Here is a 15,867-nt window from a genome sequence, read left to right as displayed (position 1 = left end):
CCAGGCTCCGTAACAAGAAGAAAAAATAAATAAAGAATGCTATTAACTGTGAGCTGACATTAGTCTCCAAAAAAATACCTTAAAGTAACTCTTGATTTGACATCTACCTGTGGTTTTGTAAACCTTAATAAACCATTAAGTAAGGTCTTCAGGGAAAAAAAAGCATGATACACAGGCTGTAGTCTCCTTATCAGTAATCCTCCTGCCTTAAAACCCCAATAATTGATGATTTAAGTCTGCATTAGAAAAATTGAAACATGACAGTTCAACAGATTATGTGTTTTTATCCCTTCTATCCACCTCTTGCTAATTAATTCCTTCTGTTAGTTCTAATATATGGGACCCAACACTTCTTTACAAATATTATGCCTCTCTGTCCATACCATAAGGTGTGGGCTTGAATCTCACAAGAATCAGTGTATATAAAAAAGGAACAGTTAGCTCAGACACTTTTGCATTTGCCACATTTGGATGCATGACAAGTCAGCATAAAGCCTCAGTCTGAACCAAGTCTAAACTCCAATAAAAGTCTCCCTCCTGTACCCAGGATCAAAAGGGATTAGGTACTAATCACAGCCTCCATGCAGCAGTACTGTGAACATCTCAGTTGCCCAGGTCTCAGCCCAGCACTTCTGTTGTGGCAGTAAAATACCGCAGACTGCAACAGACATCCACTATACATCTAACAGACTACAGAGCTGAGAGTGGTTGTTCAAAGCTCTTCCTCTTACACTCACTGCCTACCTGCAAGCCTGAACAGATGCTTCGGAGAAACGGAGATGCACAGTATGAAATCATTCTCTCTCAACTACATATCCTTTTATGTAAGTTTTGACAGCTGAAGGAAGCACTTGGACATTTAAATGCATCTCAGGCTGAGGAGGTCTGAAATCCCAAGAGAGCCCCTAACCCATAAGCTATGGAAGATCACCCCACTGAGGCTTGGCCTCAAGTTTAGAAAAGTCCAGCAGTACACACTGATTACAGCAATGAAGATGGGCAATCCTGGAATTTGGTCCCTGGTTCTGGGATTGCTGCTCAGTACAGAATGTATAATCAAATGAAATGCATAAGAACAGCTTTGAACTAAGACTATAAGTTCCCAAGGTACTAAATACTAGGAAAGTTCCCCTAGCAGTCTGCCAATTTCATCCTTGGCAGCCTCCAGGACCAAGTTATGCTGACTGAATACAAAATTCTGAATTACAAAGAAGACTAAACCCCAGTAACCATGGTTACAGCATGAATATTCATTTTTTAATTTCATTAAAAGCTTTGGGTTTAGTTCATCTTAGCTGGTCACATAAATCCAGGGCCTGTTGTACAACTTTAAACTATAAGCACAGCCAGATTTCCGAATGAAAGAGGCTCTCACTGCACACATCTCTCATCTCAAAACTAAATTGATTAGATAGTACTGCAGCTTGTTTAAACTGAAGTTAAGAAAATTTACCCCTTTGATTAAGCTAGCACAGCTCCACTTAGATATGCCCATCTTTAAGGGGAATATTTTGGCAAAGAGACTGTGCCCTTTCAATTAAGTTTTAAAGAGGCTTGGAAAGAGAATGGACAGTAGATGTGCCAGAGAACATTTAATACTGTTTCCAAGTACATGTTTCCCCAATTCTTTTTAAAGCTTAGATTTTTATAAGAGTTTTCTGAGGTACTTCATCTAAACATTTTAATTTTAGCCAACAAGAGTAGTTCAGACACCACCATCCCCACACCCCAATATGCTCTGCAAGTCAGACAGAGAAGAGTCTCTTTCCCTCACCACCTCTAACCATTCATCTCCACATGGGACATGCAACTCTTTCACCAAAATTACACCTAAGGTAAACTTCTGTCTCAGTGCCTCAGCTCCTCATCCTTTCAACTCTTCTTTCCATACCTACAAGTGAGGGGTGCTCTGCTCTTCTCATACACCTGAGGCAGCTTTGAACCATACCAACAGTGAGAATATTTGGACATAACTGACATGCACTGACTTACCCATAGCTTAAGAGAGTCTCAGTACAGACAAAATGCTTAAGCTAGATGGACCTATTTTGCTTATCTGAAACAATATTTTATATCAAAGCAGCAACATGTACTTACCACGCTTTTGATCCTGTTCCAGTACACACATTAAGCCCTGAACTCTTCTGTTTTTCCCAAGGACCATCATCAACTGATATCTCATAATAGGAGGCCCTATGAAGCGAGAATTTAAAACTTGGTTTGCAGGACTTAAAGTTCTCCCTGAATAAGACAGAATACACAGCCTTATCAGGCACAAACATTTTGAGTGGCTAGCTTCAAATCTGGATGACAATTTCACAGGCTTTGTACAGTGTTTCCGATTTGGCAGCCACTTTGGATTCACTGTTTTATAGCAGTTTTTATAATGGACAAAAGTGATTTGCAGCATGAGCTTTTAGGCAGTTTTTCTGCAGCTACTTTTACAAATGAAATGCCATGCAAAGAACTCATATGGGAATAGCTTTGTATACAAGCAGGGTTTTCTGGACTTATAAATGAAACTACAAATACATTACCTTCCTTGCATAATTGTTGAACTATCACATAAACTGTGTTTATGCTGTGATTGGGTCTCAAAAAATTACATCAGGGAACACTAAGAGGTAAGGAATTCCAACATCAGTAAGTAATAGCATGGCTTCAAGCTGAATTCTTTATCACTTCAGTAATTAAAAATCCACTGTGATTCTTCACACAGTTTTACAACACTCAGCAGGCTTAAGGTTCTCTCCAGGGAAAATTCTTCCTAAAACTCAAATGTAGTAAGTCTTGGGGCACAATCATCATTCTGCATGGTATTATTCATATATCAGGGGATTCCTAATGTTAGGCCTATGGCAACCAGACAATCTCTCTCCATAAGCTTCATAACATCCAGTTGTATATTTATGAACTAAAGTTGTTGATGTTCATAGTGCCTAATCCAAACAGTATGATATAGTCTTCAGATTAATAGATACCCTCTTAGAAAAATGCCACATTCACTGTGTTTGGCATGACTGAGTTTCACTCTTTTTAGTAAAAGTAGCTTACTGAGCTGTTTTAGGTGATGAACTTCAGTCTGGATTGAGTAAGAATACACCTCTTCCATATTTGGTGTCAAACAATTTAGGCTCTTAGTAACCAAGAGCATTGTGTGTACTCACTCTTGAGAAGATGGGAAGATTAAAGAACTGGAAGCAAGTTAAGAACACAGATGCACAGCTTGATTCAGTTTAAGAATTTTTGCAAGCTGGGTATGAAAGGGTTTTTTTCCTTCAATTTCCTTGTTTAACTGACATGCAGAATAAGCCCTTGGAAGAAGCACCTAGAGTCATTTTGTCTTAATATACAGCAGACTTGTGTATTTGAACCTTACAGAAGGTTCACCTGTGTGACATCATTATTTAAGTCTTCAAGAGTAAGGCCCTATTAACACAAAATTTATTACTAGAGATTTGTTCCTACAGGCACTGTGTTCCCCCATGCTTCTCAAATATACTGGAATCAAAGACCACAATGTATTTGTGACATTCAGAAGTAGAGGGCTATTGTAAAGTGTTGGAAAGCAGCTTTGTGTTCCTCTATCACTGTATGTTAAAGAAACTTTTTAGAATCTTGATAAAATTAGGTTTGATTTGGTAGAGAGCAAAATTTGTATCTCTGAGACTAATTCCTTCTGCCAGTCTGAAGTTGCAGTCCAGGTGGAAGATAAAGCACTCATGGAACACTTATACTGCTTCCAGCAGCAAACACAGTGTCCCAGGCGCTGTACAAACACAAGACTACGTTACGCATTAAAGTTTAAAAAAAAAAAAAAAAAAAAAAAATAGATAGATATATGTCCTGGTTTCATCTGGGATGTAGTTAACTGTCTTCCTAGTAGCTGGTACAGTGCTATGTTTTGAGTTCAGTATGTGAAGAATGTTGATAACACTGATGTTTTCAGTTGTTGCTCAGTAGTGTTTAGACTACAGTCAAGGATTTTTCAGCTTCTCATGCCCAGCCAGGGCACCTGACCCAAACTGGCCAACAGTGTATTCCATACCATGTGACGTCCCATCTAGTTTAGGAACTGGGAAGTGGGGGGGGGGCAGGGTTTTTTCGCCGCTCGGGGACTGGCTGGGTGTCGGTCGGCGGGTGGTGAGCGATTGCCCTGTGCATCATTTGTACATTTCAATCCTTTTATTACTACTGTTGTCATTTTATTAGTGTTATCATTATCATTATTAGTCTCTTCTTTTCTGTTCTATTAAATCGTTCTTATCTCAACCCAGGAGTTTTACTTCTTTTCCTGATTTTCTCCCCCATCCCACTGGATGGGGGGGGAGTGAGTGAGCGGCTGCGTGGTGCTTAGTTGCTGGCTGGGGTTAAACCACGACAATATAGTATAAAGGGAAAAGGAATATAAAATACAAGTAAAAATTCAGCCAAGTCCTGACTAAGGATCATGTTTTAACTCCTTTCCCACAGCCCCAATCACATTCCCTACATCCTTCTTGTTATAGTTTGGCTAACAGAAATGCATTGATCTTCAGGACAGAAAGGACAGTCAAAGGTATCCCAGATAATGCAGTACCAGGATCTGATACAAACTGGTTTCTTAAAAAGAAGAAATAAGTATTGGACATTTTCCCACGATAACAAAGCTTCAGCCAAAGGCAGGCTGATACCTTTGCCTCTAACGACAGAAAGGCAGGGAAAGAAGTTACTAGGATTTCAGTTTGGTCATGCTAAAAGATATTTAAGAAGATATGCAGGAGAGGAGACAGTTTAAGGACGGATATTTAAATCTTCAATCCACTATAAAGATAGTAATTGAAGGTATTTGATTATGTAAGAACTAGCCAGGAAAGGAATAAAACAATGAAGAAGAAAGCAAGCAGCCAGGAATAATGAAAGATGGAAAGGTCAGACAGGAAGGTGGAAAACCAGAAATTAACATCACTGCACTTAGATCAGCAACAATACAATCAGTGTTATATATTCATGGACTAGAACAGAAATTTGACAGCAAAGACATCCCATCACTGATTGCCCATTGCAATGTCATAAAAAGAAATTAAGTCAATTGTGCCTTGCTGCAACAAGCAGCAATTAAACATACCTGGATGAAAGAGATTCCCCAATGAAGACTTCATTGAGTGCTCTCACTGGTAAAAGATGTGGACCAGAAATGTCAGATCCTGCAGATATTGAATATAACAGTTATAAATCATGGCTCTAAACCCCAAATTTTCAAAAACAATTCACAACTCATTAGAGGACACACCCTGCTGCCTGGGTTTGCATTCTAGACCTATCGCTCCATCTTTTTCAAGGACTCACTTTTTCCCTTTACTGGAGACTACAAGTATTTGAACCAAAGTCAATAAGGCAACGACACTTATTTTCAGACACTGCTTTCCCCAAAAAAACTCGTTGGCAACCAGACAGATTGAAGTCTTCTCTTCTGTCACTCTAACCTAGTTAAATTCACTGACAGTGACTTAACAGACATTTCTGATAAAGTTCAAAGAATTACACTTTATACCACAGGGTAATTAAGGGAGATTAACAAATTGTTCATGTTGACTAAGGACTTCTCACTGAGGAAATGCAGGGCTAGACACAGGTTTAGGATAGAACTGTGCATCTTCAATCCATCATAAAGAAAACAGTTGAAGGTGTCTGATGACCAAGGAATTACCCAGGAAGAGATTCTAACTTCTAATTTCTCATTTGCTTGCAAGCAGTCTGTGACAGCTTTTTCAATTGAGGTAACCTACCTCAAATTTAGCACAAGTTAAGAACGCACGCACACACTTTTAGTGTGGAACAGCTAAACGCATGGTAAGTTATTCACGTGGTAACCTGAAGTGTCTATAGTGACCCTAAGATATACCATTTTAAAAGAGTTCAGGTATTTTGCCAGCAGATAATACTATTTAAAAACATCTCTATAAATTAACTGTTAATACTGAAAACTAGTTCTAAGTTTACAGTCCAGAATAAACATATAGAAACTAAAAATACTCCCTTCTTAAAGAAAAAAAAACAAAACACAAAAACCCAAAAGCACTTAGTCTGGGTTTTCAGCTGACGAGAACCATCTCTCCCTGCCTCTCAAATATAGCAACCAGACTTCAAATACTTCAACTCTTACAAAACTTTATCTCCTATTCCAAGTTATCATAGCAAAGTGATTATTCTTGTCACAGATTTTAACCTACTTTGATCCTGGAATCCTTCATTTATGTGAGCCCTGCTGTGTTGCTCTTGGCTTAGCTGCTGTTCATGTAAGTCTACAGGGGTAGGGTTAATACCAGTTCCTTCAAGATACAGTCGGATTCTTTGCTGCCACTGCCACCTTAGAGAGGAGAAAGAAGATGGTATCGGTAGCTGAAATATTTGTTACAGAATTAGATAGGATCAGAGAGTCTTCACTCTCAAAGCAGACCATCTTAAGATTAAAAGTTAAATATATTTGAAGTCACATTTCAAGTTTTATAGCTTCTGCTATCACTTCTAAATTCAGAAAGTTAATCATACTAAAATGTAAAACACTTTACGCTTACTAATTTGCTACCTAATGCTTTTTTATATGCATAAAGTAAGAGGACACTGGCCAAAAGTAGTCTACAAACATTACATTATACATAACAACCCATCTTTTTAGGCACGTGATCCTAACTTATGAATTCATGACTGATGCAATGAGTCTGAGAACAACAAGCTCTCAGGAATTTATACAGCAATACATGCTGTATTTTTACCATCTTTTGTTTGTATTCGCAGACGTCCAGAAAAGCAGCTCTATCCACCTCTTTATACATAAGGGCCACAAGCATCCTCTCATTTTAAGAATCTCTCCTGGCCTAGGAACTTTAGGATGCTTAAGAGGAGTTCAAATTAAGAAAGAGAAGGATATAAAAGGCATTGTTCCTTAAGCTATTACATCATTCATATTTTTCTACCTTTTTCCTAGAGAAGATATCAATTCCTTTTTCTTCTTACAATTTAGACATTATATAAAAAATAGTAATCATGGTTTTGATTAAGAAAGCAAATCACAAGGAAGTGTTTTGAGCACATCTTTTCCCAGTTCACACTGTTGATATCCAGGTGACAGTAATCAGCTTACATGTTTCCTGAAATTACAGCAAGGAAGACTTACACATTATATGAATACATTACTAGTTTTCCCTCATTGTTACTAGCTTCCTTACAATACTCATGTCAAAACCCCTATAAAATTAGAAAATGGGACTGTACTCCTATCGTACCCCTATTCTGAGATCCTGTTACACTGTTTACCATCAAAAAAAGAAACATGGGTAGTCTGATATAGTTTGTCCTTTATAAACCAATGCTGTTGGTTGTTTCATGGGACAAGGTAAGTGCTTACACAGATTGTTGCACTAAAGTAGCTGACACACACTTCAAGGATAAGGACAAGGAGAAAAGACAATCCCCCTTTTCCAGTCTCTGGCACCTCACCATCCTTATGGAACTCTGAGCTACCAAAAGCTCTTTCAGACAGGCTGATCCACTTATCCACCCATTTTAAAGTTTCCTTAGGTCCGAATAAATCTGGGAACTGCCAAGCCAAACACCCATTCAGGTCCTTGCTTAGGAATATCAGTTCTTATTATTCTGAAACAGTAACTAGGAAGATCCTTTCTGTTTCACTCTGGTGAGGCTTCAGCTCCATAATGAGCAACAACAGGAGTGTCAGCAACAACAATATAACATCCAACAAAACATTAGAAGTGGCTAGAGTATCAAGGGAAGTTATGTGCATCAACACTACCAGTTTTACCTTAACAACTTAGCGATGGAGAGTTAAAATATTCTGTTTTCTAAGTCTCCGAATATTTGATTTGAAGGTACCTTTTCATTTAGTAATACCCACTGAAACACCTTCAGTTGTTTATAATCAATCCTGATAAATGTATTCACCTCATTCTAGAACTTTTCTATGGCACAAATACAGTTACACTTCAAGCTACAAATTAAATATCCTAGAAGTAAAACCAAAAAACCCAATTGCAATATATTTTCATGTGAATGACTTATTTCTGTTTGATGGTTTGCCATCATGAAAGTATCCTGGAATGTTACTACACCACAGAACAATGTCTCTTTTTAAGAACTATTGAAAAAACCCCTCTTTCCTAGTCTGTCCTTTAAAATTCAAATTGCTTCCTTCTCAATTCAAGGGAAACTCTTCTATTTTAAGAATATCTAGTATTGAAAACATCAAGCTATCTTCAGCATAAAGAAAAGCTTTGCCTAACATTAATCTAGTAACAAAATTTAAGCCACTCTACTGTAATCACCAAAACCCCAGATGCATCACACTGACCATTTCCTAACTGCATAGGCTTCATTAGTTTCTATTAGTATGACCCATCACAAGTGCTTTTGAGTGTTAAAATAAGTAAACCAATACATCCTTTACAAGAATACAGTTCCTCATTTATGTATTTGCTAAGTCAGAAAAGGAGATCAATTACTGAAGGTCATACCAAAAGTCTTTTTTCAGGAATTGGTAGTCAATTTCATCCTTTATATTCCAATCCCACTCTCAACCACAAACCTATTTTTCAACACTATAAACATCTACACAGAATTCACGATTTGAGGCATTAAGTTTTTACTAAGCATCATCTCCTTAGGAACTGCACATCATTAAGTATTTTCCAATCATAATATGTTTTTTTAAAAACCAATGATTAGTGAATACTACCTGAAATCACCACGATAAAGCTTCTGTAGTGCTTCAGGAAATGATTGCGTGTATCTCGCAGGCAAGCATAAGTGACCCTCCGATCTGGAATCAAAAAAGGACAATGAAAATGACGGTATAACTATTAATATTTGGTCCCTTTAAAAAAAAAAAGCAGCAGCTCTGTTACATAAAGCAAAACTAGACTTTGACCTTTATGAACCTATACTATTCTTACATACATAGCACATCAGCAACAATACACCTCAGCTCCTGGGGCATACATATGTGAGACATCAGAATCTTTCTCCCACATTTCCCCTAAAAACTGGCTGTTCAGCTAGTAATCCTACAGGAATACGTAGGTACTGATATAGTTCACGTCACTATAGTTCTAGGCAAGGAATTCAAGCTTAATAAACCTTGCAAGTTAGAAAAAATATTTCCTCAATTTACACACAAGTTAGTGATACAAGACAGGTAAGTAACATGCCTAAGATCAAAAGAACCTCATGTCAAAGCCAGAAGACTAAACACTGTTCCCCTTTCATGAGGGATGTTTGATAACTTGAAAGCACTTTGTTATTAGAACCCTGCTATTCAGGCTTGATACTTGTCCTAGTTTAACCTCAGCCAGCAACTAAGTGCCACACAGCTGCTCACTCACTTACCCCCAGTGGGATGGGGGGAAGAATCATAAGGGTAAAAGTGATAAAAACTCATGGGTTAAAATAAAAACAGTTTAATAATTAAAAAGACATCTAAAAAAAAATTGTAAGAAAAAAAAGAAAAAGAAAACCCCAAAAAAACAAGTGATGCAAATGAAAACAACTGCTTACCACCAACTGACCAATGCCCAGTCAGTCCCCAAGAAGCAGCCCCCCCGCCAACCTCCACCCCAGTTTTATTGCTGAGCACAACATCATATGGTATAGGATATCCCTTTGGCCAGTTGGGATCAGCTGTCGCAACTATGTCCCCTCCAACTTTTTGTGCACCCCCAGCCTCCTCACTGGTGGGACAGCATGAGGAACAGAAAAGGCCTTGACACTGTGTAAGCACCGTTCAACAATAACTAAAACATCAGTGTGTTATCAACACTATTTTCAGCACAAATCCAAAACACAGCCCCATACAAGTGTCATGGTTTCAGCCCAGCCGGTAACAAAGCACCACGCAGCCGCTCGATCCTCCCGCCCCCCTCCGGTGGGATAGGGAGGAGATGGAGGAGAGAAAAGAAAAAAAAACCTGGAACCTCGAGGGTTCAGATAAAGGCAGTTTACTGAGACAACACAAAAAAAAAAAAGAGGTTACAACAACAACAACGGTACTAATGAAAGAGTATACAAAAGGAGTGATGCACAGTGCCACCCGGAACCTGATGCTCCGCCACTTCCCCACCAAAGCAGAGAGCTCTCCCCCAACCCGCTCCCCAGTTATATACTGAGCATGATGTCACATGGTATGGAATAGCTCCTTGGCTAGTTCAGGTCAGCTGCCCCGGCTATGCCCCCCACCTCCCAGGTTCCTGTAAAAAAAAAAATTAACTCTATCCCAGCTGAACCCAGGACATTATCCACCCCTTATTCTATACCATCTACATCATGCCCAGATCTTACATTTTTCCAATCAACCACTATCACTTTCCTTGTCTTATATATAAGTATATGGACACCCTCCCACCACACACACACACACACACACAAATAGTGTTCCCTTCATCAATGGGCTATCCCTCTAATGTGTCCATCAATTTTATTTAGTCCATGACTTTGGGGCTCCATCTGTTGTAACAGTTCTTCAGGATAGGAGAGATGGTGTGAGGTGTTGGGTTGTTGTATGCTGCCTCTGGAACTTGGGGCTAGTACATTTGGTGCAACCCACGCCCTTGGTCTGCAGGTCGAAGATGTTGATCTTGAGGAAATTGCTGGGTGCCAGTTCAAGTTCTATCGCTGTTGTACTTGGCTCAGTTTCAAAGTCCATCCTGCAGTCATTTGGGTAATTCTTACAGTAATACCCTTGATATGGCATATACACACTATAGATACAATTACATACATTGGCAGGTTATTTAGCAGTTAAACATCATACAGCCTAATTCACTGGCTATTCTCTCCCAAAATCAAATCTCCCCGAGGTACACATCGAACTTCCCCATCCTTCTGCATCACCCACCAGGTGTACCCAGGTCCTTGAGCAAAAACAACCCCTTGGATGGGTTTGCCTCTGCTTGAGGGAGGACTAACCCAGACTGCCTTTCCTAACATACTCCTCATGCGCACTACAGGGACTTTATCCCCTTCTACAGTATGTGGAAGTCTTGGTTGGGCGGGGCCAGCCCAATTGGCGGATCCTCTAGTATTAACTAACCAGGTGGCTTTTGCTAAATGTGTATCCCAATGTTTGAAGGTTCCACCCCCCATTCCTCTCAATGTAGCTTTCAGCAGTCCATTGTATCGTTCGATTTTTCCGGAGACCGGTGCGTGATAAGGGATGTGATATACCCACTCAATGCTATGTTCTTTGGCCCAGGTGTCTATGAGGTTGTTTCAGAAGTGAGTTCCGTTGTCCGCCTTGATTCTTTCTGGGGTGCCGTGTTGCCATAAAACTTTCTCTTCAAGGCCCAGGATAGTGTTCTGGGCAGTGGCGTGGGACACAGGATATGTTTCCAGCCATCTGGTGGTTGCTTCCACCATTGTAAGCACATGGCGCTTGCCTTGGCGGGTTCAAGGGAGTGTGATATAGTCAATCTGCCAGGCCTCCCCATATTTATATTTCAGCCATTGCCCTCCATACCACAGGGGCTTTAACCGCTTGGCTTGCTTAATTGCAGCACAGGTTTCACATTCATGGATAACCTGCGCGACAATGTCCATGGTCAAGTCCACCCCTCGATCACGAGCCCATCTATATGTTGCATCTCTTCCCTGATGGCCTGAGATGTCATGTGCCCACAGAGCCATAAAGAGCTCACCCTTATGTTGCCAGTCCAGATCCACCTGAGACACTTCAATCTTGGCAGCCTGATCTGCCTGATGGTTGTTTTGATGTTGTGTAGGACTCCATACAACAGCCTTCCACCTCCGATGCTTTCCCACAATGCGACAGGACCCATCAGTGAACAGGGCATATTGCCTCTCATTTCCTGGCAGTTTATTATACAGCGGGGCTTCTTCAGACTGTATCACCTCCTCCTCTGGCGACATTCCAAAATCTTTGCCTTCTGGCCAGTCCGTGATCACTTCTACAATTCCTGGGCGACTGGGGTTTCCTATGCGAGCCCGTTGTGTGATCAGTGTAATCCACTTACTCCACCTGGCATCAGTCGCGTGATGTGTAGAGGAGACCCTCCCTTTGAACATCCAGCCCAGCACTGGCAGTCGGGGTGCTAAGAGGAGCTGTGTTTCAGTACCAACCACTTCTGAGGCAGCTCAAACTCCTCCATATGCTGCCAATATCTCTTTTTCAGTTGGAGTATAGCGAGCCTCGGATCCTCTGTATCCCCGACTCCAAAACCCCAGGGGTCGGCCTCGGGTCTCCCCAGGTGCTTTCTGCCAGAGGCTCCAGGTAGGGCCATTCTCCCCAGCTGCAGTATAGAGCACATGTTTAACATCTTGTCCTGCCCGGATTGGCCCAAGAGCTACTGCATGAACAATCTCCCGTTTAATTTGTTCAAAGCCTTGTCGTTGCTCAGGCCCCCATTTAAAATCATTCTTCTTCCAGGTAACTTGGTAGAGAGGACTTACAATTTGATTTGGAATATGCATTCTCCAAAACCCCACAACACCTAAGAAGGCCTGTGTTTCCTTTTTATTAGTTGGTGAGGACATAGCTGCTATTTTGTTGATCATGTCCGCAGGGATCTGATGACGTCCATCTTGCCATTTTACTCCTAAGAACTGGATCTCCCGTGCAGGTCCCTCGACCTTACTTTCTTTTATGGCAAAACCAGCCTTCAAAAGGATTTGGATTATTTTCTTCCCTTTCTCAAAAACTTCTTCTGCCATGTTGCCCCATATAATGATGTCATCAATGTACTGCAGGTGCTCTGGAGCTTCACCTTTTTCTAGTGCAGCCTGGATCAGTCCATGGCAAATAGTGGGGCTGTGTTTCCACCCCTGGGGCAGTCGATTCCAGGTGTACTGGACGCCCCTCCAAGTGAAAGCAAACTGTGGCCTGCATTCCACTGCCAAAGGAATGGAGAAAAATGCATTAGCAATGTCATTTGTGGCATACCACTTAGCTGCCTTCGATTCCAGTTCATATTGAAGCTCTAACATATCTGGCACAGCAGCGCTCAGCAGTGGCGTGACTTCATTCAGCCCACGATAATCTACTGTTAGTCTCCATTCCCCATGAGATTTCCGCACGGGCCATATGGGACTATTAAAGGGTGAGTGAGTTTTGCTGATCACTCCTTGGCTCTCCAGTTGGTGAATCAACTTGTGGTTGGGAATCAGAGAGTCTCGGTTGGTGCGATATTGCCGCCGGTGCACTGTCGTGGTAGCAACTGGCACCTGTTGTTCTTCAACCTTCAGCAACCCCACAACCGAAGGGTCTTGGGAGAGACCAGGCAGGGTAGACAGCTGTTCAATCTCCTCCGTCTCCAAGGCAGCTATACCAAAGGCCCAACGGTACCCTTTTGGGTCCTTGAAATACCCCCTTCTGAGATAATCTATACCAAGGATGCACGGGGCCTCTGGGCCAGTTGCAATGGGGTGTTTATGCCGCTCATTCCCGGTTAGACTCATTTCGGCTTCCAATACGGTTAGCTCTTGGGATCCCCCTGTCACACCAGAGATACAGATGGGTTCTGCCCCTTTATAACTTGATGGCATTAGGGTGCATTGTGCACCAGTGTCTACTAGGGCCTTATATTCCTGTGGGTCTGATGTGCCAGGCCATCGAATCCACACTGTCCAGTAGACTCGGTTGTCCCTCTCCTCCACCTGGCTGGAGGCAGGGCCCCTCTAATCCTGGTTAGAATATCTGTTACTCACTTTTCACACACGTGAATCAGAAGTCCCTTCAAGAGGATCAGGAATGAGATGAGCCCTTCTACTGCGTCCGGGGGACTGCTCACAGGAAACTGGAGCAGCAGTTTTCCAAGAAGAATCTTCTTTTCTGGTTGCTTTTTCTCGCAACTCCCGTACCCATGCATCCAGGACTGAGGTAGGTTCTCCATCCCACTTCCTCATGTCCTCCCCATGGTCACGCAGGTAAAACCACAGGCTAGCCCATCGTGTGTACCTTTTCTCTCTTCTCTCTTGGGCAGAGGAATGCTTACTCCCAATAACTGTGATGCAGGCCTGTACAGGTGAGGAGGAGGACATATCCACTTTGAATTGCTGGAACTCTCGGGACAATTCCTCTACAGCCAAGACACAGGCCCATAGGGAGGAAGAGAGACTTCCTTCATATTGCCGGAGTTGGACAGCCAATTCATCCACCGTTTGTCCATAGCCTTCTTTCCAGGACATTACTGCCAATGACTTGGCATAGGTTGGTGGTGCACTTCGTAGAAACTTCCACCACATGGGTTGTGTGCATTGGATTTCATCTGGATCTGTGGGTGACTGCCCATTTTCTGGATCATTATAAATCACCTCCAGCACAGCTAATTCCCTCAGGCACTGGATACCTCTCTCCATGGTGGTCCACTTGCCTTGGTGACATGTACCTTCATCCTTGAAGGGGTATCTTTCCTTCACACCTGACAGAAGTCGCCTCCAGAGGCTGAGGACTTGTGTTTTTCTCCCAATCGCCTTGTTGATGCCCCCTTCCCTAGAAAGAGATCCCAACTGCTTGGCTTCCTTACCCTCTAATTCCACACTACTAGCCCCATTATCCCAGCATCGGAGCAGCCAGGTAACAATGTGCTCACCTGGGTGGCGGCTAAAATCTTTTCGCATGTCGCGCCACTCAGGGATAGAGATCGGGTAATTATTTCAGGTTCTGCCTCTTCCTCCTGTTCTCGCGATGACCCTGGTTCATCTTCATCTCTCACTAAGCGAACTGATTTCTTTGTGTGTTTCTTTTTCTGTACAGGGGCGACTGATACTGGCACAGGTTGGTTCTCTGGTTTAGTGGCAGTATCTGTCACCGGGGTAGGGGCAGCCACGGTGCCTGTTGCCCTGTTTTCCATCTTTTCCCCCTTTTCCCCCTGAGGATGCTGCCTAATATCAAGCACTGTTTGGTAGATACTGGCCAGGGCCCAGCACAGTGTAGTGAGTTGTGTGTCTCTGGGATAGCCACAGCATTTTTCTTTCAAATATTCTACCACTTCATGAGGGTTCTGTAGTTGTTCGGGAGTGAACTTCCAAGTCACTGGAGGTGAGAAGTTCTCTAGATACCTGCCCATATCCTCCCACATGCTGTGCCACCCATGAATATCCAGCTTTGGGGCAGATCTCTGGGTGGTACTCTTAAAGAGCCTTTTTGTAGCCCTAAACAAGACCTGAAACATGTTCAGGAGGCATAGCACTAACAGCACACTGGCTTGCGCATCCCAAGGATATTCAAAATTCTCAAAAGCTGTTGTAATTAGTCGGAAGGAGAGAAGGGAGGCAAACGGACGGGGGGAAGTATCCCCCCCAACTTCCCCATGGATTGGGTGTAATTACTGTCATCGACAGGGAACCAAATTGTTCCCTGACGTTGTGTAATTCGTGTTGAATTAAAAGACAATAGGGCTTACATACCAATCGGGAAGGGGGAAGAGACATATTGAGATTTAGCAGATGCCTTGTGTAAATAACAAGGCTTGCTTAAATGGTGCGTAAAAGTCACGGGAAAAGGGCAACGGCTACAACTTACTAGTTAAGGAGGGAAAAGAACAACAGCTATAACTTACTAGATAAGGAGGGAAAAGACAACAGCTACAATTTACCAGATAAGGGGATTAACTCTGCCAGGACTGCACTTCTCCACATCAAAAGACATTCTACATCAAAAGACACTCGCCCTTGAGAAGATGGACCAAATCTGCCTAGTAACAAACCTGCATGAGTGAAGAAAGAAGAAGCAGGACAAGGCGGAGACTTACAAAAAAGGGGTGCATGAACTGTATATAAGAAATGTAACTATAACATAAAGTTGCGAGCCGTTGGTAGAGCGTGGACTCCCCGGCTGCCCAGCGCTGCTTGCTTGCTATTCTC

General features: G+C 42.1%; 1 protein-coding gene across 2 annotated transcripts in view; it reads right to left on the bottom strand.

Annotated features, from left to right (window-relative positions):
• Positions 1-15,867, bottom strand: part of LOC138683297 (NAD kinase 2, mitochondrial-like) — a 57,763-nt gene that overhangs the window by 6,036 nt on the left and 35,860 nt on the right. The window contains exons 5-8 of one of the 2 annotated variants that reach the window (XM_069774916.1): positions 8,732-8,815; positions 6,213-6,349; positions 5,108-5,186; positions 2,098-2,241 (exon numbers count right to left, since the gene is read on the bottom strand). In XM_069774916.1, the coding sequence (XP_069631017.1) occupies positions 2,098-2,241; positions 5,108-5,186; positions 6,213-6,349; positions 8,732-8,815 (444 nt within the window). The remainder of the gene's footprint in view (positions 1-2,097; positions 2,242-5,107; positions 5,187-6,212; positions 6,350-8,731; positions 8,816-15,867) is intronic. The other variant, XM_069774917.1, reaches the window with a different exon arrangement.

The sequence above is a fragment of the Haliaeetus albicilla genome, chromosome W (assembly GCF_947461875.1).
Source record: "Haliaeetus albicilla chromosome W, bHalAlb1.1, whole genome shotgun sequence".
Taxonomy (NCBI): Eukaryota; Metazoa; Chordata; class Aves; order Accipitriformes; family Accipitridae; genus Haliaeetus; species Haliaeetus albicilla.
This window is presented reverse-complemented; position numbering and strand designations above follow the sequence as displayed.